Genomic DNA, 24,691 nt, shown 5'->3' with positions numbered 1-24,691 from the left:
TTAGACTAAAGATTACACACGGAAAGAAGTAAACTGTAAAATTCACTCGGATTCCGGTTAATTTTTATAGTTTCAAACAGTAAAGCGAACATCGGGGTGGTACAAATGTAAATATTACAAAACTTAATGTAGAAAGTATAAAAGCCACAATTTATAATTTAATATCGAAAATGTGATTAGTAGCTGTCACTATTGTAAATAACGACTCTCTCATCTTAAAGAATTACAGTTTCAAGCAGTAAAAATTGCTGTTTCAATATATAGTCTATACTATGAGGAGAAGTGGAAGATTTCACACTCGGAGAATTTAACATTTGAAACAGTAAAAATTCTACTCTTAAAATATATATTTCACCAGTCCAAGCAAATCAATAATTAAAGTTTGATTTTTAGCGTTGCGTTTAAAATTTACCATTTTACTTTGTAAATATTGACGTTGCTTGTATAGAAATTTAGTAACTGTAGTTTATATTTTTCACATATAATGCGATTATTTTTTAGGTACAAAATGATAAATATCAAAGTCAAAATTCTTAATTATTATACTTTAACATAGCGAATATTACTGTTTGAAATAGTATTTTCTTTCATGTAAAGTATAAATTGTAGCATTTGAATAATAAATATAATAAAGTGATAGTTAAAATCACGATTTTACTGTTTGAAATGGTAATTTTTTCCAGTTGATCATTGCTTATCATCCATCAACTATTATTTATTACAGTTTAATTTTTTCCGTGTGTCACTATAGTAAATAACGACTCTCTCATCTTAAAAAATTACAGTTTCAAACAGTAAAAATTGTCGTTTTTTTATAGTCTATACTATGAGAAGAAGGCTAAGGTCTCACACTAGGAGAATTTAACATTTGAAACAGTAAAAATTCTACTCTTAAAATATATATTTCACCAGTCCAAGCAAATCAATAATTAAAGTTTGATTTTTAGCGTTGCGTTTAAAATTTACCATTTTACTTTGTAAATATTGACGTTGCTTGTATAGAAATTTAGTAACTGTAGTTTATATTTTTTACATATCATGCGATCATTTTTTAGGTACGAAATGATAAATATCAAAGTCAAAATTCTTAATTATTATACTTTAACATTTTTGACTTTTATATAGCGAATATTACTGTTTGAAATAGTATTTTCTTCCATTTAAATAATAAATTGTAGCATTTAAATGATAAATATTATAAAGTGATTGTTAAAATCACAATTTTACTGTTTGAAATGATAATTTTTTCCAGTTGATCATTACTTATTATAAATAGACTATTATTTATTACGGTTTACAGTTTTCCGTCTAAAAACGGTCAAAATGGTGTTTTTTAAGAGTTCTGACAGATGGCAGTCGTAATAAATTATAATTATCCTTAAAAATGACGTTTTGTAAGTTAAGCGTCATTTTTTTACAAAATAACATGAAATTTATTGAATATTCTAACTCTTCTAAAATTTATGAGCTTTTTAGATTTTTTCAAATTGTGAAAAGCTTAATGATTAAGCTTTAATTTTCTTTTCCGAGTAAAAACTAAATTTTAAAAAATTATACGGTTTTTAAAGAGCTCTTTTGTTAAAATTTTTTCTAGTTATAGAATTTTCGCTTGCAATAATATTTTCGAACAAAGAATATTAGAATTCTGTCTTATTTTTTAATCCTACTTCTTTTTATCATAAAGATTTCATAATAAAAATTGCTACCGGGTGTGTGAGGACAAATAATATTTTCATAATAGATCAAGTGTCAAACTGGTCAGTGTAGGTATAAGTATGTGTTATAGAGCATAATAGATAACCGCTCCTGACACTAAACACCAAAAATGACAAGTAGGACATCAAGTTGACGTCGACGACAAAGTGAAGGAGAAAAATGTATGAGGGAAAAAGTAATAAAAAAAATGTCGCGATCTGATGGGCTGGCTCCTCATCATCTACAGCTCTAGAGCTCGTCGCTCTACGGTTTAGTACGTGCTCAATAGGAACTTCCAGAGCAGAGCTTTCGAATATACTCGGTCCTCAGTTTGCTCGATGGAAAATAGCTGCGAGTCGTACCCTCGGCGATCGATATGAAAAGGCAGACCAGGTGACCACTGGTGCACGTGTTAAACTCACTCGCGAGCGATAGAAGGTGGAAATTATAAAAATACTTTTTTTCGCTTTTGTTACTGGCTGTCTAATCAAATACTGAATGCTTCCTGGATGACCAGTCTCAGCTTGGAATTTATTTTATCAGCATAAATTGCTGACGTGTTCACATCGCTCCAATTCATTTTATAAAAATATGTTATATTCTATTATTGCTTCGGGATTTATAAAATTTTTTATGTATTTTTTGCATACTAAACTCTGTTGATTTGATGATTTTTAGTATTACATATTTTTCCTTGGGGGATAAAATGTGTAAGTGTAATAAGTATTTATAGATACATGGCGATTTATTTTAGTACCGATGAGATACGAGAGTTAATCATGTCACGGCTAAGAATAAAAATAATCGCAACTAATGACTAATTTTATTCCCCAAGTTAATGTCTAGACACTTTGACGATTCTTATTTTCTCTTTCTTTTTTTTCTTTCTTTACTCGGTGACTCATAATGGTAATCGCATTTGTACAAGGGAGGTTTTTTTAAAACGTCCAGACTCAACGCTCAGTGTCATTTAACCGCGTGTTACCAGATACTTTTAATCGATTAATAATTATCAAATTTCATTTATAAAAAGATGAAGTTTATGTTAATTTTTATAATTAACATCAATTTTTTTAAGTTTATGTTTTTTTAGGGATAAAAAATTTTTTAGCTGTAGACCATATTGCAAAACAATTACAAAAATTTCGTTAATTAATCTCCAAAACAATTATTTTTTCCACTAACACTTTCTACATTTCCCTAAAAAAAACTAGGTTTCAATTAAAATAATTGCGCCTCATTATTTAAAATGTCAAATATTGAACAATTAGCAAGTAATTTTTCCACCGACGTAGAAAATTTAGCGACCCATTCACTTAACCGAAGACCATTAATTTTTTTACATCCGCAGCTGTAATACCTTCGGAATACATGACCACACGAGACCCTGAAACCCAATTAAAAACCAGCCCTACTATCAATACACGGAAAACAGTAAACTGTAATAAATAATAGCTGATGGATAATAAGTAATGATCAACTGGAAAAAATTACCATTTCAAACAGTAAAATCGTGATTTTATCAATCACTTTATAATATTTATTATTTAAATGCTACAATTTATTATTTACATGGAAGAAAATACTATTTCAAACAGTAAAATTCGCTATGTAAAAGTCCAAAATGTTAAAGTATAATAATTAAGAATTTTGACTTTGATATTTATCATTTCGTACCTAAAAAATGATCGCATGATATGCAAAAAATATAAACAACAGTTACTAAATTTCTATCCAAGCAACGTCAATATTTACAAAGTAAAATGGTAAATTTTAAACGCAACGCTAAAAATCAAACTATAATTATTGACTTGCTTGGACTGGTAAAATATATATTTTAAGAGTAGAATTTTTACTGTTTCAAATGTTAAATTCTCCTAGTGTGAGACCTTAGCCTTCTTCTCATAGTATAGACTATATATTAAAACGACAATTTTTACTGTTTGAAACTGTAATTTTTTAAGATAAGAGAGTCGTTATTTACTATAGTGACATACGGAAAAAATTAAACTGTAATAAATAATAGTTGATGGATGATAAGCAATGATCAACTAGAAAAAATTACCATTTCAAACAGTAAAATCGTGATTTTAACAATCACTTTATTATATTTATCATTTAAGTGCTACATTTTATTATTTACATGGAAGAAAATACTATTTCAAACAGTAATATTCGCTATGTGAAAGTCGAAAATGTTAAAGTATAATAATTAAGAATTTTGACTTTGATATTTATCATTTAGTACCTAAAAAATGATCGCATGATATATAAACTACAGTAACTAAATTTCTATACTAGCAACGTCAATATTTAAAAATTAAAATGGTAAATTTTAAATGCAACACTAAAAATCAAACTATAATTATTGATTTGCTTGGACTGGTAAAATATATATTTTAAGAGTAGAATTTTTACTGTTTCAAATGTTAAATTCTCCGAGTGTGAAACCTTCCCCTTCTCTTCATAGTATAGACTATATATTGAAACGGCAATTTTTACTGTTTGAAACTGTAATTTTTTACGATGAGAGAGTCGTTATTTACTATAGTGACAGCTACTAATCACATTTTCGATATTAAATTATAAATTGTGGCTTTTACACTTTCTACATTAAGTTTTGTAATATTTACATTTGTGCCGACCCGATGTCCGCCGTACTGTTTGAAACTATAAAAATTAACCGGAATCTGAGTGAATTTTACAGTTTATTTTTTTCCATGTAACAATAAATTACATTACTACAAAAAAAAACTGACAAAGTAAATAAATAAATCTCAAACTAACCTGCTAGAATCATATCGCGTTCGTGCTTGAACAATAAATCCAAAAATATATGAAACATATATGTGTTATAAATATAAATGTATGTATATATATAACAATAATACAATAATCTGTAATATTATCTAACAACAAAATGCCGTAGCTCTTATCAGAAATGTTTCACGCTTCTTTAATCCTCTTGTTACGGTTTCCTTCCGTTTCACAAGAATTATCTTTTGGTAGCGCACGCGCGTGATTTACCAATTTTATTAAACTCACGTAAATAACGTATGTACACATATGCATATACAATATATACAATATACAATATATAACATATATAATATACAATATACAACAATATACAATGCAGTGTGCTTTATTATTTTTTAATACACTTAAATTCTCCACTATTTATAAATAAATCGACAGGGGTCATCAGTTACACGTGAGTTTTATTCATCGTATACTTATCGATTTATCGCCAATCGATCCGATCCGTTCAATATCAAAAAGTTTTATTCTGATGCATCCAAATAAACTATTTCTTCTTCAACAAACACAAAACAGTTTAAATATTTCCTTCAATTTTAAAAACTTTAAAATTCCCCAATAATTTCCAATAATAAAACTTTAAAGTTTAATTACACAAAAAACAGCAACAATAACAATAAAAATATTTATTGCCTGAAACTAAAGTTTCATTTATTATAAAAATTTCAACAATAAATCTTTATCCACCTTGAATTCTCACGTTATTACTTCTCTCTAATGATTAACAGTAATTATTCACTTTAACGTTATTTTCTTCTTTGTGCTTAAAACCATTTACAATTTACATTGTTTCTCTTTAGAAGCAAAACTTCATACCGCTTAACTATTCTCTCAACGCCAAACCGAATAAAGTAAAGGGTATTGCCTGAAATCATGCACGTGACGTCGAAAAAAAAATTCACTAAACAATTCACAAAAGCTAAGCACTTTCAAATTAAAACACCAAAAGTAAAAAACTAATAAAAAAAAAATGTTAAAATAAATTTTACACTTTGCCACCTAAATCCACTTTAAGATTCTCAAAACGTGCTTTGAAATCCAAATGCTTGTATATCCAACGAAATCCCTTAGTGATCTCCAACTGTATTATCGTAAACATAGCGCATAACGTGTGAAAATTCACTAGTATTGCTTTATTCTCCACAGAGTATGCTTTTTACTAAAAGAACAACCAAATTTCATAATAACAAAACCCACCCCTTCAATTCTTCTTCTAAAACCACCTATAGCCAATTTCAATCACACGCGAATCATTAGAGCATTAGCTCAAATCAGATAATAAAAAATACATCAACAAACATTGAAAACACGACTGTTATGAACGTGACACGTCAAAACTATGGAAATGTTGATAATGATGTCAGTGCTACTACGCCGGTGAGCAGATTCAACATCTACGTGACAATCAACACATGTTCTATTCCATTTGGACTTTTAAAGTGATTCCTGATAACAATTTACGCACACGTAAGACAGTAACTTAAAAAAATTGCATCACATATCATCATCAGATAAAAAATCACTTTTACGGTGTGTGTTATTAGATTAAGTGGGTAGTTTATTGGAGTAACCACGAGTAGCTCCGTTTTGTTTGTTACCCTTTAGCAGACACTTCTGGTTTCGGTATATACCGTAAACTGGATAGTATAGGACTTACATCAGGAACTCCCCGATTGTGGTGTGCCGATTGCGCGCGCACACATCCAGAACAGGAACAAAACAAGAAGTAGTATGCGACTTACACTTACACTTAGTTTATGAACAATGTACAATGTAATGGTGATAGTGAAGTCAGTACGTCTTGCACCGGTGATTCTTCAGATACAACTGTCTCATCATGTTCTCCGTTCTCCATTTCAGTTGTTCCGATATTCCAAGTAGGAGGCACGACATCAATCCCTCTCTCTTATTTCTCCCACTTTATTGTCGTCCATCTTCGTTTAATAGTATTGGTATTGGTACTGGTATTAGTATCGGTACTTTCTCATTATATCAGTGTGGGGTATTTCTGTCTTACTCATATCATTTTATATTTGTATGGTATATGTTACATGTTATCCATGACACACATACTGCCAGATTTCAGGCATGTATGTTGAGCTTACTGCGTAGTTATATTATAACGTAGCTATCTAAAGAAGGGGATGTTTGTGTGGATTGGATGAAATGCTAGTATAAGTATAGGTATAAATGATTACAATGTGTTGATACTCTCTCATATACCGAGAAGTTGTGTGCGAACATGACAACTACGTCAGACACGTTACGTTGAGCGGCGTCTCAATATACAATTACAAATACCAGGGGACCAGAAATAGTATGGGTTGTATGTATAGCTTTAGATGTTAGTGGTTGAATGTGTAATATAAGGGTGCAAGAGAGTTCGGAATACTTTGATAGAGTAAAAATTCCCTTATGTTGGATAAAGAGAGAAAATTGCGCGCGCATATCACGCAGGGACGTACGTTTTTGTTGGTGTTGATGAAATATATCTGAGAAGGAATTTTCAGGGCGCGAAATAAATGGGGGTTGGACTCTGCTACCATACTACTATACCAAAGACTAGACCATTTTCGCTTGAATCGAGTCCCGGCTGTCTGGTGTTTTTTTTTTGTTCTGGGGTTCTTTTCTGCTGTAAGAGTATAGTAAGCGAAAAAGAATTAAGAGAAACGAGAAAACTATTGACAGGTGGGCTGGGTATGGTAACTGATGTGCTGGTCAATTCATGGGAAATTTAACTATTTTTGGGGATGTAGTGCCGTTTTTTTGTGTTTAGATTTTTTATGGACATTCTATTGGGAATTTGAATTTATAATTTTCGAAGAGATTAGGGAGTTTAATGAAAAAGATGAGGGTAATATAAGGATCTTATAAAGTTGACGAATCTTAAAAGGGAATTAAGTCGCATTGTTATGCGAAAGTTGAAGTTTTATCGTTGAGTAATTAATTTGAAATCACTGGTTGAAACGGTAGACGGTAGACAATTCGAATAGTAGATAGTTAATGAATGGAAATAGATTAAGATTAAGGACTCACCGTGCTGATGAGGCGCGCTGAATGCTGAGTGTCTTCGGGGTGACATGTTCGGATGAGCGGCCTGACTTCCTGGTGGCTGCATCGAGGATAAGGCCCCCAGGGGTGTATAAGACTTGCATGGTTGTTCCGCCTTCTGGAGAATTTTGATTAAGATAACTGTTATAATGGCATTATTATGGGTTATATAATATCTGGGTCGTATGTGTTATGTGTCAGGACAAAATATGTCTTTATAAATTACTGATTTTTATAAAAATACTAAGAATAATTTTTTAACCCTTTAAAAACGACTCTAACTTTCTAGTACCTCAAAAAAATAGCGATTTCCATCCCTAGAAATTATTTGTACACGGGTAAAAGTAAACTAATAAATAATAGTCCATTTATAATAAGTAATGATCAACTGAAAAAAATTACCATTTCAAATAGTAAAATCGTAATTTTAACAAAAACTTTATAATATTTATCACTTGAATGCTACAATTTATACTTTACATGAAAGAAAATACTATTTCAAACAGTAATAATCGCTATGTAAATGTCTAAAATGTTAAAGTATAATAAATAAGAATTTTGACTTTGATATTTATCATTTTGTACCTATAAAATGATCGCATGATATGTAAAAAATATAAACTACAGTAACTAAATTTCTATACTAGCAACGTCAATATTTACAAAGAAAAATGGTAAATTTTAAACGCAACGCTAAAAATCACACTATAGTTATTGACTTCTTTGGACTGGTAAAATATATATTTTAAGAGTAGAATTTTTACTGTTTCAAATGTTAAATTCTTCGAGTGTGAAATCTTCCCCTTTTCCTAATAGTATGGACTATATATTGAAACGGCAATTTTTACTGTTTGAAACTGTAATTTTTTAAGATGAGAGAGTCGTTATTTACTATAGTGACACCCGAAAAAACTTAAATGGTAATAAATAATAGCCGATGGATAATAAGTATAATGATCAACTAGAAAAAATTACCTTTTCAAACAGTAAAATCGTGATTTTAACAATCACTTTATAATATTTATCATTTAAATGCTACAATTTATTATTTACATGGAAGAAAATACTATTTCAAACAGTAATATTCGCTATATGAAAGTCGAAAATGTTAAAGTATAATAATTAAGAATTTTGACTTTGATATTTATCATTTCGTACCTAAAAAATGATCGCATGATACGTAAAAAATATAATCTACAGTTACTAAATTTCTATACAAGCAACGTCAATATTTACAAAATAAAATGGTAAATTTAAAACGCAACGCTAAAAATCAAACTATAATTATTGATTTGCTTGGACTGGTAAAATATATATTTTAAAAGTATAATTTTTACTGTTTCAAATGTTAAATTCTCCGAGTGTGAAATCTTCCCCTTCTCCTCATAGTATAGACTATATATTGAACCGGCAATTTTTACTGTTTGAAACTGTAATTTTTTAAGATGAGAGAGTCGTTATTTGTTATAGTGACAGCTACTAATTACATTTTCGATATTAAATTATAAATCGTGACTTTTACACTTTCTACATTGTCTTGTAATATTTACATTTGTGCCACCCTGATGTCCGTTAGATTGTTTAAAACTATAAAAATTAACCGGAATCTGAGTAAATTTTAGTTTACTTTTTTCCGAGTAGACACATTTTGCCCCAATACAACCGTTTCATGGATAAAAGATACAAATATGGGACAAGAGATGGATAGAAAGGTCATAAGGTATTTTGTAGGAAATTTGAGGATATAATATAGTGACACAATTTCATTTGGAATCCTTTATCACCGTTGAAACATCTGAAAGGCGTACCTGCTCGTGAAGTTCAGCAGCCACAGCGGTTGCCGCAGTTTGCGTGTGGCTGGTAGAGCTGATTCTATATTGCATTCCAGCGATGCTACAGAAACCCTCGTGGTGGGTTGATCGGGTTTGATTAACATAGACACCTGCACATGGATGATAGTGAGAATTTGCTTTGGGTTATGAGATCCAAGAGAGACACTACATGTATGTCCAAATTGCTACGCAAATCTTGCGTACAACCCCCCCACCCCCCTTATGCACTCACACATCATCACATCCTTACACATGCTTGCTAATACGTACGTACATATAAATAAATACAATTAGCTAATCCACAAGCGTACTAATGCGACAATTAATTTAATTGAAGATTAAACTCACCGGTGATTGTGACATCGGTATCCTGATTGACAATCACAACTTTTTTGGATGCCTTTAACGCTTCCTCTTCTTGCTTAGCTTTTCGTTTTTCAGCAGCATTTTCTCCTGAGTCACCGTGTTGCTTGCGACGCTTTATAAACTCAACTTCTGAAGACTCACTGGAGGAAGACTCAGTTGACGATGAACTCTGTAGATTTTTTTCATCCATATATGAGGCCGCAAGAATGGCCGATGCATTCAAACTAGCCATCCGTTTGCAGACCACCATATCCTTGAGATCCATAACTTCCTCTGGTTTTTTACGCCTCACAGTCGAATTTTTCTTTCTGCCGCGTTTAGCATGTTTTACTTCTGGATTGCGCTGAGATTGGGCCTGAGACTGCAATTGGGATTGGGGCTGGGATTGCGAGGACTGTTCATTGCCCGACTCGTCCTCGGAAGATGAGGAAGACGAAGAGGAACACTCCATCATGTCCCAATGTTTCCCGCGAAGACCCGGTACATTCCTTAGATTTCTCTTAGTGACATTCTCCGACTCGGGTTTACTGGTCACCGTACCTTTTTTACTGGTATTGCTATTGCTATTGTTATTGCTGCTACTACTATTACTGTCCTTTTCTTTACGTCCAGATTCCTCTTTATCGTCTTTCTCTTTAGCAGAAGCTGCAGTAGCAGTTGCACTTCCAGAAGACGATTTTTTTCCTTTTTCTGGTTTATCTTTCTCAGGTTTTGGTTTACAGAAACCACCCAGATAAACGCCACCGTTTTCGTTCTCATAAAGACAGTGGACTTTGGCTAATGCGTTTAATGACGCAACGCGGTGCCGTTTCGGGCCACTCCAGAACCCAAATAATCGCATTCTACGCGCCCGGTCTTCGTCCGTAGAGTCTTCTTCTTTTTTCTTCTTTTGCCGACGACGTGTTTCCACCTCGTTTTCGTAATCCTCATCAGAGTCTGCACTAGACGACCCCTGGCTGTCACTGTTGAAGTCATTGTCATGGCTGTCATTATTATTATCATTGTCATTAGATTTTTCGACCTTAAGGTCAACTTTCAACACACTGTCATCCCCTTTTTTAGAATTAGATGCTTTGACATCCTCACTTTTAGAAGTTTGTTCTGAGGAATCTTCAGAAGCGGAACCTGAGGAACAACTCTTTTGCGATACTTTTTCGCAATCCTCGTCCAGTGATTTGTTTGATTTAACAGATTTTTTGTTAACCGGCTTTTTACAGCTAGTTTTCGACTTTGATGGAGTTTTCAAGGACTTTTTTCCCTCAGAAGATTTCACTTGAAGACAACTAATACTAGCATTACTACAACCTCCACTACTGCTGTTCCCACCACTGGGAAAACTTTCTTCATCGTCTTCTTTATCGTTTAAAATTTCCTTTTTGATGCTCTCTTGATCCTCATCGCTATTAAAAGGCTCTTCTTTCAATACTTTTTTACTGTCACAGACCATGCTAACTTTATACGCGTTTTCTTTTAACTCCATTTTTCTTCTGTTAACTATTTTATCAGTTATCTTCTTAAGTTTTTCTCGCTTTAGAACAACGTTATTCAATTTACCGTTTTTAACCGGCAACTTTGCTTTCATCTGCTTTGCTAATTTTGGTTTTTTACTGTTACTATTACTATTGCTACTACTACTGCTGCTACTACTACCACTACTACTACTACAACTACTATCTTGATTATTATTATTACCACTACTAGCTTTAGACTTAGCATTAGTTGAATTCTTTTTCTTTGCCTTGGTATTTACTGATAACTCCTCATCCTCATCAACACTCGAAGAATCCTCTTTATCTTTAGACTTATTGACTAGTTTTAATTTTTTATCGGTCAATTTCTTGCCCACTATTTCGCTGGATTTCTTAGCCAGCAGACTCTTTTTAGCCGCTAATTTTTTTGCGCTAACACACTTTGAATTTGATTCTTTTTTAACCGGAACAACTTTTGATTTTTTAACACTGTCCAATTTTTTCGGATCGACTTTCTTATCTTTGGTTAATTGATTTTTACCATTTTCCTTCGGGTCCTTATTATTATTACTATTACCCTTGGAATCCTTCTTGATTTTGTCATCTTTCGCTTTGTTAGTCTTTTTATTTGTTAAATTTAGCGCAGTACTTTTGCCCTCGAGATTTTTAGTTTCGTCAGCAGCTAAAGCTGGAGATGAAATCAAGCTCGAATCATTATCGGTACCATCCATAGAATCTTTGCTTAAAATTTTCTTTTTGTCAAGTTCGCTTGATTTTTTCTTAGCATCAACAAGTTTGTCCGGCTTAATTTTATCATCGGATTTATTACTTTTCTTTTTATCAATCCCAGTTGAAGATGATCCGGTCGAGCTCAAATCCAATGAAGACTCATCGGCTTTGTCCATTTTTTTATCCTCAATTTCTGTTTTCTTGGCCTCCATTTCTTTTAAATTTGACTTCTTTTTTTCATCTATCAATTTTATATCGGGTTTTTTCCGTTTTTCGGCAATCTTTTCTTTTTCTTTGTCTTTTTTTTTGTCACTGTCGCTTTTTTTAGTTTTTTCTAAGGAAGAAGACGATGTTGAAGTAGAGAGTGGTAATTTTTTAGATTTTTTATCCGCTTTTGAATCAAGAACTTTACGCTTTTTGGCAACCGTTGGTGACTTTGGCGCCTTTTGCGATACGATAGCCTTCTTTTGTGGCTTCATTCCGTTTACTCCCCTTGCCCTTCACATCTTTGGTGAAATTTAATTACACCGGATTATTTTTTAACGTTTTTTAATTATCACCATTACCTGATTGCCATTGCCAAATTTTTTAAACGTCATCTAATTTAAAAAGAACAAATTCTCGCTAATCTGAAATCAGCAATCAAAGTAAAACTTTATAAATAATTATTTCCTCTGAAAATTTCAACTGAAAAAAAATTTTTTTTCCACAACTATCATCTATAAAGTTAAAAGCGTTTCTCATAAATTTTTCAAGATTAAATGGCTATCAATCACCCTAAAAAATTAAAATTAAGTAATACTATTATGATTCATATTTAATAGCAGTAATTAAATATTATTGACCTCCAAAACTATTAACTTAAGTACATAGATTCTATATTTAATTCCAATTAATCAATTAACTGATTATCAGTCCATTTACTGAATACCCAAAACTTTAGTCTTAAAGTTTTATTCAATACCACAAAATTCCGATAAATAAAATTCCTTGAATATTTTTAATTGATTAATCAATTTATTTAAAGTATCGCATTCAGTAGTAATTAAATACCATATAAAGGGCCGATTAAACTCCCGTTATTCAAAGCTAAATTAAGGAATATAATCTTTCCAATCCTCATTTAAAATGAAACAGCTCTGATTTAATTAACGGTTTCATTAATTTTCAACAGGTAATTAAATTAATATCATTATGATAACACTGGCATTAAATAACTCAGTAATTGTTTCAATTATCAATTATAAATTATCTGTCAAACTAAATTTTGCAATCTTAAATAAAAAACCTTTTTGAAAAATAAAATTAATTGATTTCGTGAAAATTAATTGAATCCGTGAAAATTAATTTTAAAATTTCTCTTAATATTTGCAAATATTTCCAACAATTAATCTCCGATTTAAATTTAATTCAATGGGACTTTTATATGCCAGTTAAATCTTCATTGAAAAATATAATCCTCTAAAATAATAAATGAATAAACTTTTAATACAATACAGCATTTATATAATTGATAATACAAAATCCGTATTAAAAAATTAACTTTTTCATTAAACGCTCTTTAAAATAAAGGTAAAATAATTAAACTACTTCAATTTATTTTTAGTTGCACATCTTTTGACTTAAAAAGTGCAAATAATTATTTAATTATGAATAATACTTATCAATTCAATTTAACAAAACAGAAGAACGTCAAGTACTCCTCTTTATAAAATTAATCCTCTCAATGCACGAATTCTTTCAATTTTAACAAAACGTGCAATCAATATTAGTTACTCCACTAAAAACCTTTGGACGGAAATTCCATTGTTTTTTTTAATAAAATTATTAATAATTTACAAAGTGATATTTGAAATTTTTTCCCAATAATTTAATTAATAACAGCTCAAAAAACTTTTTATAGAAAAAGCGAATTTAAATATTTAATTGATAAAAATTCTACTAAATTTTTACAACTTGTAAAATTTTATTTATGTAACTTTCTAGTATTGACTTTAATTACTGATAAATTAAATTAATATTTTAATGAATCAATTTCTCTCTCAATTAATTTAAAACCACTATAAATATTTTTTCAACCAAAATACCATTAAAACTTTTTAAAAAATCATTTAATTTTCATCGCTAAAGTTTTAACGAGATTGAGTATAAATATGTTAATGTAATTCTAAAAAAAAGTAATAATTTATGAAAATCTCACAACACCCAAATATGTATTTAGAAACTCAATTATCCTTATTTGAAATAAGTGAAATTTAATAAAAAAAATTGAACAATAAGCATAAAAAAAAAAAACATAAAATAATGACACTAAAGTTAGCAGACGTCTAAAAATTTTTGATTTTTTTTTTAATTAAATTACAACTAAAAAGATATTTATAAAAAATTGCACTTGTAGTTTTTCAAGTTTTTTACATGTGAAATTTTTTTGATAAAAAATTTCTAAAAATTTTTAAATGTGAGCTAACTACCTTATGAAAATTAATTTAGCAGATATTTAATAATTTTTAGAATTTTTTTAACAAATAAATTATTGCAAAAAAAATTATAAAAAAAAATTGACATGAAAAAATTTTAGAAAATTAAAAATGCAATTTTTTTTTAATAATCTTTTGGAAGAAATTTGTTTGTTAAAAAAAATTAAAAAATGGCCGACTGCTAACTTTAATTTCATAACTATATTTTCATTTAAAATAAAAGTTAGCAGTCGCTTGACAATTTTTTAATTATTTTTTAATAAATATAATTTGCTCCAAAAAATTATTTCTAAAAAATCGGATTTTTTATTTTTTTAATTTTATGAAAATTAGTTTAGCAAATATAGTTAATAATTTAAAGAATTTTTTTAACAAATAAATTGCAACAAAAAAAAATTTATAAAAAAATTGACATTTAAAAATTTTAAAAAACTAAAAATGCAATTTTTTTAGAATAATTTTATTTGTTAAAAAAAATTAAAAAATTGTCAAATGACAGCGAAATTAAATTAGCAGATATTTTATAATTTTTTTTACAATAAAATTATGTCAAAGTAAATGAGAAAAAAAAAATTGACATTTAGAAAATTAAAAAATCCAATTTTTTGGAACAAATTTATTTATTAAAAAATTTTTAAGCGACTGCTAACTTTAATGTCATCAAAATTAAATATTACTTTAATTTTCTAAATGTAAATTTTTTTTTTCATTTTTTTTGACATAATTTATTTGTTACAATTCTTAAAATTATAAAATATCTAAATTAATTTTCATAATAAAATAATTGAAACCCGTAATAAATTCCAAGGTAAAAAAATTACTTCTCATCACATTCCCGTTTATTTAAAGGGCCCGAGTCCCGTTACTCCAAAATTATAAATAGCACTCCATTATCAATCCCAAAAAAAAAAAAAAAAAGAAAATAATTCCTACCGAATAAAAAACTGTATTAATAATAAATAAATCTTGGCCATAAATAATTCTATTATAAATAAATAAAAATTAATAAAATAAAATAAAATAAGAGCAGTGGAATCCATAGATGGCCACAAGTGTCTAACACGAAACTCTAATCAATGATCCTGGTTAACAAAAGCACCCTTTTAAAAATATCTAAACAATAATTCTTAATTAAGATTTTTTTACTTGTAAAAAAACTTTCAATAATTTAAAAAATACCTTGACTTAAGTTGTCACTTTTTCACCAGTGAATTCGCATCTATATCCACAATATATAATATGTAGTATCTGTATGTATATATATATTTATACGTATACGCTGATAAAATAATTTAGCACTTAAATCCAACAAAATTCACTCGCGAGACACCACGCGCTGTTATTGTTATGATTGACAATAAACCTTCGACACAATAAATAATAAAAAATGATAAATAAATACTTAATAGCAAAAAAATAAAATGGAGTAATAAATAAATAAAACTTGATTAATTATAAATAAAATTTAAAATAATAAAATGATTGTTAACTTGCAGCGTTATCATCACGGTACTGAATACTGTGTCCCAGCCCTTTTGCTAGAGCACCAACTAATCCGCCATTTTCTTTAATGATACCTCAGACTCAGACCGATGATTACCAAGGACCTCTTTCTGTGTTTTCTTGTATTTTAGTTTACATACTCTGTCGTCCGTTCAATCTACACCAACCAACAATCAACACCAACGTCAACTTTTCACATATCCGCACAGTCCGACGTTCTCTGACAGTCGGTAAGATACTGCCAGCGTTTACACCATCTGACAATATTATTTTATTCATTTTTGTATTCTAAATTTTCTATACAACAAGGCGCGCGGACCGGTAAGTGCCGCCATCTTGTGAACAGTCGCGTGACTGCGCAGTTGGAGCTCACTAGTGCTGGAGATAGGTCAGCTGTTTCTTTTATGTTAGTTTTTGTGTGTGTTTATGCTGCAAGTAAGAGTTATTGTTTGACAAACGTCAGATTTAAGTGTAAATAATTTAATTTTGAGATTTTTTTATGTAGTTTTAGTCTTAAGCGCTGAAAAATGGCGACGGCTGAGTCTAAAGATGATGAGGCGGGCAATGACAATTATTATTTGGAGTTATCTGTCAATCCAGTGAGATTTGAATCTCTTACTTGTGTCAATAATGTTTTTTTTGATGACTCCAAACATCAGGTATTTATTTTTTTTTTTGTGAGAATTTAAATTTAAGTCTTGAATTTATGGATGGAAATTAATTTATGAAAATTAAGTTAGCCAGCTAAAAATTTTTATAACTTTTTTTTATTAAAAAAATTATTGCAAAATATTTAAAAAAAATTCTATTTGTAAAAAACTTGGAAAACTTGTAAGTGCAATTTTTGAAAAATGTTTTTTAGTTCTAAATTAATAATTTTAAAAAAATCAAAAAATTTAAAACGTCGGCTAACTTTAGTGTTATAATTAATTTAGCAGATATTTTTAATTTTAAGAATTTTTTTAATAAATAAATTATGTCAAAGAAAATGAGAAAAAAAATTGACATTTAGAAAATTAAAAGATAAAATTTGACGTGGAGGAAATTTTAAATTTGGTATTTTTTAAGTCTTGAATTTTTGGAGTGAAAATTTATATTTTATTATGAAAGAAAAAATTTCGTTTTTATTTTGAATTTGAAACATTGTTAATTTTGAACTATTAATTATTTCATATGAACATTAAATTAGTTATTTTTAAACGTTCAGAATTTTTTTATTTAAAAAAAAATTAAAATAAAAAATTTGACTTGTAAAAATTTTAAAAATTCTCAAGTACAATTTTTAAAAAATATTTTTTTACATATAATTTTTATTAATTAAATATTTTAAAATGTCTACTAATTTTAGTTTCATTTATTTTTAATGACATTTAGGATTTGTAATTTTATTGTGAAAAATTTGGGTTATAAAATTTACTAAAATTATTCAAAATTTTCGAAGTGAAATTTTTACAATAATAAAGTTAGCCGACATTTTGAATTTTTTGATTTTGCTTCATTTATTAAATTCGAACTAAAAAATTTTTTTTTTTAAATTGCACTTACAGTTTTTCAAATTTTTTACATGTCAATTTTTTTTTTTAATTGTTTGTAATAATTTGTTTCAATAAAAAAAAATTTTTTTAATTTTTAGATGTCAGCTAATGACAGCTGAGAATTTTTAAGATTTTTTTTTAAAATAAATATTTATAAATTAAATTTTTTAAAAATTTATGAAACTTTCAAAAAACGATGTAATTTTTATTTTTGTAGTAATTTATTTATTGAAAAAAATTTTTAAAAATTGTCAGCTGTCAGCTAATCTTAATTTTATAATTTTTTGTTATTTTATAATGCAAATAAAAAGCGTTAATAAAATTATTAATTTTTTATAATTGTTTAAATTTCAATTTTAAATATAATTAACATTTTTATGGACTTGTGACAATAATTATAATAATTTATAAAAATAAACTTTTCAATAACTTTTAAAGCCAATTTTTTATTTTTTTATGAATTTTTAATTATATTTTTTTCTACTCCAAAAATTAGCATTTAAAAAAAATCTTAAACATTAATTTTATCAGAAAAAATATTGTTAAATTATTCAAACTAAATATTTTTGAGTTAAAGTAATAATAAATAATTTATTATTATTATTATTATTATTATTATTATTATTATTATTATTATTATTATTATTATTATTATCATTATTATCATTATTAAGGTCTTCGCAGTAAGATCGGGAGGAGTAACAACAGTAACAGGACCAAGCTATGTATTTACATTTAAAATGGAAGATAAGGGCCAAGTAATATCCATAAAATTCTCAGCGGACATGAATGTTTTAGCGATACAGAGAACATGCACATCTGTAGAGTTCGTTAATTATAACCCGGGTACCGGGTTGGATGTTGTTGAGTATTCACAAGCTTGTAAAAGTAAAAATGCTACTATTCAAGGGTTCGTTTGGACCCACGGCAATGAAATTTTGCTGATAACTGACCATGGCGTTGAATTATTCTCCGTGAGTATCAAATATTCACTTCTATTAAATTTCTTTAATAAAAAATTAACAAAAAAATACCCGCAGGTAAATCCAGCTAAAAGAAGCGTCAAAGCGTTAAAATCACTGAGCTTAGGCGTTAATTGGTACGTTTACTGTCCTAGAAGCAACATGATTTTATTATCTTCCGGTACTATTGGAAACCAAATTCAGGCGCTGCATATAACGCCTGGAAATTTGCATAAAATTACTAAATTTGAAAGTAACTATTAATTTTTATTTTTTTTTTTTTTTTTTTTTTTATTTTCAGTTAGTTATAATTTATAATTATTTTTATTTCTATTTTTTTATTCCAGTAGAAGCAATACCAGCAAAGCCGGGAACATTAGCAGTTTCTGATAGAGATGTAGTTTTAGCAGTACTGTACGGTACACCGTTCATTATTGTTTTGAGACATCAGTATGAAGCTAATAAATCCATCAGTGCTTATGTTTGTGTTTATACTGTTCATAAGTAAGTTTATTTTTAATTATTATCATTTGTGCCAAAGTTTTAAAATTAATGATTTGAATCTTAGATCTCACGGCGAAAATATTGGTCGTATAAAAAAAATGTCTCTTATGATTTTTTTTATACAACTAACATTTTTACCGTAATTAAAAATTGCTCTATCTTTAGATACATAATTAAGAAATGACCTTGTATCTTGTGAACTATTGACGTTTTTAAAGATATAAGCTCATCCTGATATTACACTCATCGAGACCTTTCATTTGAGTACCCACATCAATTTTTCATATATTTTATATATATTATATATATATGTATATATGAAAAATATATCAAAAATGCATGTGGGTACTCAAATGAAAGCTCTTGATGAGTGTAACATCAGGATGAGCTTATATTTTTAAAAATGTCAAAAATTAAGAAATGACATTGTATCTCGTTAACTATTAACATTTATGAAGATATAAGCTCACCCCGACATTATACTCATCGAGACCTTTCATTTGAGTACCCACATCAGTTTTTCATATATTTATATATATTATATATATGTATATATGAAAAATATATCAAAAATGCATGTGGGTACTCAAATGAAAGCTCTTGATAAGTGTAACATTGGGATGAGCTTATATCTTTAAAAATATCAATAATTAAGATATGACCTTGTATCTTGTGAACTATCGACATTTTTAAAGATATAAGCTCATCTCGACATTACACTCATTGAGATCTTTCATTTGAGTACCCACATCAATTTTTCATATATTTATATATATATATTATATATATATATATATATATATATATATATATATATATATATATATATATATGCATATATATATATATATATATATATAATATATATATAAATATGAAAACTACATAAAAAATGCATGTGGGTACTCAAATGAAAGCTCTTGATGAGTGTAAAATCGGGATGAGCTTCTATCTTTAAAATATATATTATATATATGTATATATGAAAAATATATCAAAAATGCATGTGGGTACTCAAATGAAAACTCTTGATGAGTGTAACATCAGGATGAGCTTATATCTTCAAAAACGTCAATATTTAAGAAAGTACAGTGCAATTTAACTAAAGTCATTATTTAATGAAGCAAAATTTTTTTTATTTACAGTTCACAAGTTTGGCAGTCACGTAGTGACTGCAAGGTTGCTAGTTAATTATTAATTATATTAAATATTAAGATTAATTTAAAAAATAAAAAAAAATTTTTTCAGAATGTTATCTATAAAAAAAAGTCAAATATTAAAATTAGATTTACGAGGAAGATTTGCTATTAATGTTGTTGATAATCTTATTATTGTTCATCACCAAGAATCAAAGGTTTTTTTTAAATTAATTTATTTTTTATAAATTTTATTAGCAATCAATTTAATTTTATAATAATTTATAAATTTATTAATTTATAGACATCAATGATATTTGACATAATGTTAGGAGGAGTAAGTGATGGCACAGTAATGCATCATACAAGCGTAGCAATACCAAAACCAATAAAACCATACAATCTCAAAGTACAAGGCGCAACTCTATCCGTACAAGTTATCCAGTCTTGCCCGCTCTGTATCCTTTCAAATAATAATTATTATAATTATTGCTATTTAATATTACAATAAAATTATCAAGCACATAGCACGCTACCGACTCTGCAAGCGCTAACAAAATTATATTTTCCTGACGATAACTAGATTCGGAAAACTGGGTCGTCTTTCAGCCTAATATTATTATTGACAGAAAACTAGGATGCTTGTGGTAAATATCTATCGCGATAAACAATTAGTTGATTTACAAACTGCGGATCAAACTGCTTTGTAATTCGACAGATTAATAATTGTAATTGTAATTAAATTAAAAATTGCTTGACTGTACATAGGTACATCGAGTTGCACCTAGAAGCGTTGATAAAGCTTATCAATGATAAAGTTCAGTTGGTTGAATTCCTAATCCAGCGGAAAGACGCAAAACCCATTCTGTTACAAGTACTGCAGAATTATGTTAATGATTTGCCTATGACGCTGATAGATATACCAGCTATCTTTGATAAAATTGATTCTGTTTATCGGGGTCACTTGGAAAATGAAATTCGAAGCCAGGTATTTTTTATTTTTCAATTTGTAATTGAATATTCAGTATTAATTATAATTATAATTATAAATAATTAATTTTATTTCAGATGGGTACACCTCTACAAAATGTATCTAAAAATACAGAAACATTCGAGGACCTTTCGTATAAATTATTGCTGGATCAAAGTGATATGTATACACATATATTGTCAAAATTTTCGGCTGATTTAATTGAACCAAAAATGGTTGTTTGGGTGTTACTAGAGTATATTCGGTGAGTTTTATTTATTTATATTTTATTATTTTTATAATTTTTTAAAAATTATAAACATTGAAAATAAAAACGTTCTTGAAGTTTTTAAAAATTAAAAAAAAAATTATTAGTAGGAAATTTTTTTTTTTTTTTTAGAACTAGTTTAAAAAAAATTTCAAGTAATTTTCAAGTTTTTTTTTTTTTTTTTTTTTTTTAAATTTGTTTAAAGTCGCATAAACTACTAAGGTCATGAGCGACTACGGTAGGGGGTAAACTTTTGAGATTGGAACTCGTTTTATTTTTTGGGCTGAGCAGAATAATAATAAATAATATGAAATTATTTATTTATTTTAGAACTAATTTTAAAAAAATTCAAGCAATTTTCAAGATTTTTTTTCAAGTTTATTTTATACATTTTTATCAATTAAATTGGTCCGTAATTTTCGGTTTAATTTTTAAAATTTTTATTTACAAAGCAAAATATTATCAGTAGGAAATAATTTATTTTTTTGAAAACTAATTTTAAAAAAATTCAAGTAATTTTCAAGATTTTTTTCAAGTTTATTTTATACATTTTTATTAATTAAATTGGTACATCATTTTCGGATAAATTAAAAAAATTTTTATTCATAAAAAAAAATATTAATAGTAAGGAATTATTTATTTTTTTGGTAAATATTTATAAGTGGGGTCAACTATTTTAATTTTCATTTTTTTGAACGAAATTTCTATTTGATTTTATGGATATATATTTTTTTTTTCGAAAAATACAAAAAAATGAACAATTTAAAAAAAAAAAGTTGACTAGGTATCACAATTTTAACAAATTTTACAAATTTTTTAGAAAATTGTGATATTAAACTTTTTTTTCAGTTGTTTGTTTTTTTTATGTACTTTTCAAAAAAAAATATATCAAAAACATCAAAAAAAGATAAATTAAAAATTTTATCGAAAAATATGAAAGCTAAAATTTTTTCCAACTTTTGAAGGCAAAAAAACTATCGAAATCTTTATTTTATTCTTTCACGATATTTTTTTATATTAGGGGTTGACCCTACTTGTTAATAATTACAATTTTTTTAAGAACTAGTTTAAAAAAATCTAATAATTGTTAAAAGTTACTTCAAGATTTTTTTTTATATATTTTTATTAATTAAATTAATTAATAATTTTTATTCAATTAAAAAAAGTAAAATTTCTCTTAAAATTAAAATTAGTAGATTTAATACATTTTTATTAATTAAATTGGTCAAAAATTTTCAGTTAAATTTTTAGAATTTTTATTTACTAAAAAAAAACAATATTATTAGTAGGAAATTATTTATTTTTATTTTAGAATTAGTTTAAAAAAAATTCAAATAATTTTTAAAAGTTATTTTATGATTTTTTTTTATTAATTAAATTATTTCATAATTTTCATGCAATTAAAGTAAAATTTTCCTTACAATGAAAATTAGTAGATTTAATAAATTTTTATTAATTAAATTAGTCAAAAATTTCGGTTGAATTTTTAGAATTTTTATTCATTAAAAAAAAAAAAAAGAAAATAGGTTTAATAAATAAAAAAAAAAATGTACTTTTTGTTTATACAAAAAAAAGGTCATTAGTAGAGCATGGAATACCAGTCCAACATTTTATATACGAGTTAGTAATAACGACTTTAGTTCAACGCAAAGCGTACTATCAGTTGCATCAGTTGCTCCAGTACCACGTTGTAGCTGACTCAAAACCATTGGCTTGTTTGCTTTTATCCTTGGAAAATTTGTACCCAGCGGCTCATCAATTAGCACTGGACATGCTAAAACGTTTAGGGAGCGCGCATGAGGAAATAATTGAAGTTCTGTTATCCAAGGGCCATATACTTCCTGCCTTGAGGTATTTACTCTCAACCAACCAGCTGTGTAATTTATCAATACTATACAATATCCAATATTGCTCAGTAATTAAAATCATAGTCATAACTTGTAAAAAAATTACGTAGGTACGTACGTTCAGTAGGAATGGCCGACCAGGTATCAGCCAGAAAATTTCTCGAGGCCGCCAAAGCGATTAACGATCCCACTATTTTCCATTCCGTCTATAAATTTTTCGAACAACGCAACGTCAGGTTACATAATACAACAGCATTCACCCGCGGGGAGCATTGTCAGTCTTACGTACAATATTTCGAACATTTATTCCGCGGAAATGATGGAGTCCTCAACACCAGTTTCAATTCGAGCATGTCTACTATTTCTCTGCAAGACTAAAGTACTTTTTTATTACACTAACCAATTTACAAGTGCAATTAGTTTGTAATATAAATATAAATATATAAATTTATTTCAATTTCAATTTAAGGTGTTTAGAAATTTTTTTCAGATAAAAAAAAAAATTTTTTTTAGAAAAAAGGCTCCAAATATTGAACGTTTTAGATAAAATTAATATAAATAAATTATTTGTTAATTTATTGGAAGGATTTATAACTTCAAATTAGTGTTATTTTTTTTTTATAGTTTTAAATTGCAAACTATAATACTTTTGTTGGTAAAATATCGTGTGAAAATGGCGTATCTTAAAATATACGCTCTTTTGGCTTTGCAAAACCAGAAAAGTGCAAAAAAAAATTTTTTTTCTCCAATCAACTAGGAAATGTATAAATAAAAGCAAAAATCTTATTGAAAGAGTGAAAAAACATTTTTTTTTCGATATACGCCTTTTTGACTTTGTCAAATTTTAACTGCGTATATTTATGTGCGTGCGTGCGCAAATTTTTATTTAAAGTAAGGTAAAAGACCCAGTTAATTGATACTGCCCTAGTTTTTTGACACTTGCAATTTTATTCTAATTAAAAAAATTAAATGTTCTTAAACAATCAATTATCTTAAAATTTATAACTCCAAAATTATATTTATTAATTATTATCTATATTATTAAGAGAATAAGAAAAATTTGGTGTCCAGGATAGTCATATGTTAAAATCGGTTTTATATCATTTTCACCAATAATCAATTTATTATGATAAGTATTTAGGCGAGATTCAAAAATGCTTTATGTCCAGATACATAATTAAGAAATGACCTTGTATTCCGTGAACTATTGACATCTTTAAAAATATAAGCTCATCCCGATGTTATACTCATCAAGACCTTTCATTTAAGTACCCACATCAATTTTTCATATATTTATATATATATATATATGTATATATGAAAAATATATCAAAAATGGATGTGGGTACTCAAATAAAAGCTCTTGATGAGTGTAACATCGGGATGAGCTTATATCTTTAAAAACGTCAATAGTTAAGAAAGTACAGTGCAATTTAACAAAAGTCCAATGTCAAATTACCAACTATTTAACAGATAAATGTCACGGAACAAATCTATAAAACTGTCAAACTATTAAAAACTCCTCCA

At 27.7% G+C, this 24,691-nt stretch overlaps 2 protein-coding genes across 5 annotated transcripts in view; one reads left to right on the top strand and one right to left on the bottom strand.

Moving 5' to 3' along the window:
• The window catches only part of LOC123264383, a 106,782-nt gene extending 90,826 nt beyond the window's left edge, over positions 1–15,956 (bottom strand). For 2 of the 3 annotated variants that reach the window (XM_044727657.1, XM_044727659.1), the window contains exons 1-4: positions 15,619–15,956; positions 9,747–12,591; positions 9,375–9,508; positions 7,552–7,684 (exon numbers count right to left, since the gene is read on the bottom strand). In XM_044727657.1, coding sequence (XP_044583592.1) covers positions 7,552–7,684; positions 9,375–9,508; positions 9,747–12,441 — 2,962 coding nt within the window. In that variant the 5' untranslated portion in view covers positions 12,442–12,591; positions 15,619–15,956. The remainder of the gene's footprint in view (positions 1–7,551; positions 7,685–9,374; positions 9,509–9,746; positions 12,592–15,618) is intronic. The other variant, XM_044727658.1, reaches the window with a different exon arrangement.
• Positions 15,957–16,092: 136 nt separating this feature from the next.
• LOC123264389 (regulator of MON1-CCZ1 complex) lies at positions 16,093–23,627 on the top strand. 2 transcript variants are annotated; one of them, XM_044727677.1, is made up of 13 exons: positions 16,093–16,172; positions 16,252–16,377; positions 16,448–16,601; positions 18,152–18,451; positions 18,518–18,692; positions 18,787–18,943; positions 20,192–20,297; positions 20,384–20,537; positions 20,663–20,726; positions 20,848–21,067; positions 21,148–21,314; positions 22,893–23,168; positions 23,275–23,627. In XM_044727677.1, exons 3-13 carry the CDS (start codon positions 16,470–16,472, stop codon positions 23,540–23,542), a joined length of 2,019 nt encoding a protein of 672 aa, XP_044583612.1. In that variant the 5' UTR covers positions 16,093–16,172; positions 16,252–16,377; positions 16,448–16,469; the 3' UTR covers positions 23,543–23,627. The 2 variants fall into 2 exon arrangements, with proteins under 2 accessions (XP_044583612.1, XP_044583611.1); XM_044727676.1 differs by lacking the exons at positions 16,093–16,172; positions 16,252–16,377 and having other exon boundaries at positions 16,384–16,601.
• Positions 23,628–24,691: the final 1,064 nt, after the last annotated feature.

Source organism: Cotesia glomerata, linkage group LG4 (genome assembly GCF_020080835.1).
Source record: "Cotesia glomerata isolate CgM1 linkage group LG4, MPM_Cglom_v2.3, whole genome shotgun sequence".
In the NCBI taxonomy this organism is placed as follows: Eukaryota; Metazoa; Arthropoda; class Insecta; order Hymenoptera; family Braconidae; genus Cotesia; species Cotesia glomerata.
Note: the sequence above shows the minus strand (reverse complement) of the source record. Positions and strands in the feature narration are given on the sequence as shown.

Excerpts from the sequence above, each read along its gene's own strand:
- LOC123264389 (XM_044727677.1), top strand. The coding sequence starts at position 16,470 with ATGGCGACGGCTGAGTCTAAAGATGATGAGGCGGGCAATGACAATTAT. Across the intron at positions 18,452-18,517 it reads ATGGCGTTGAATTATTCTCC|GTAAATCCAGCTAAAAGAAG; the intron begins GTGAGTATCAAA and ends AAATACCCGCAG. Across the intron at positions 20,727-20,847 it reads AGAAAACTAGGATGCTTGTG|GTACATCGAGTTGCACCTAG; the intron begins GTAAATATCTAT and ends GACTGTACATAG.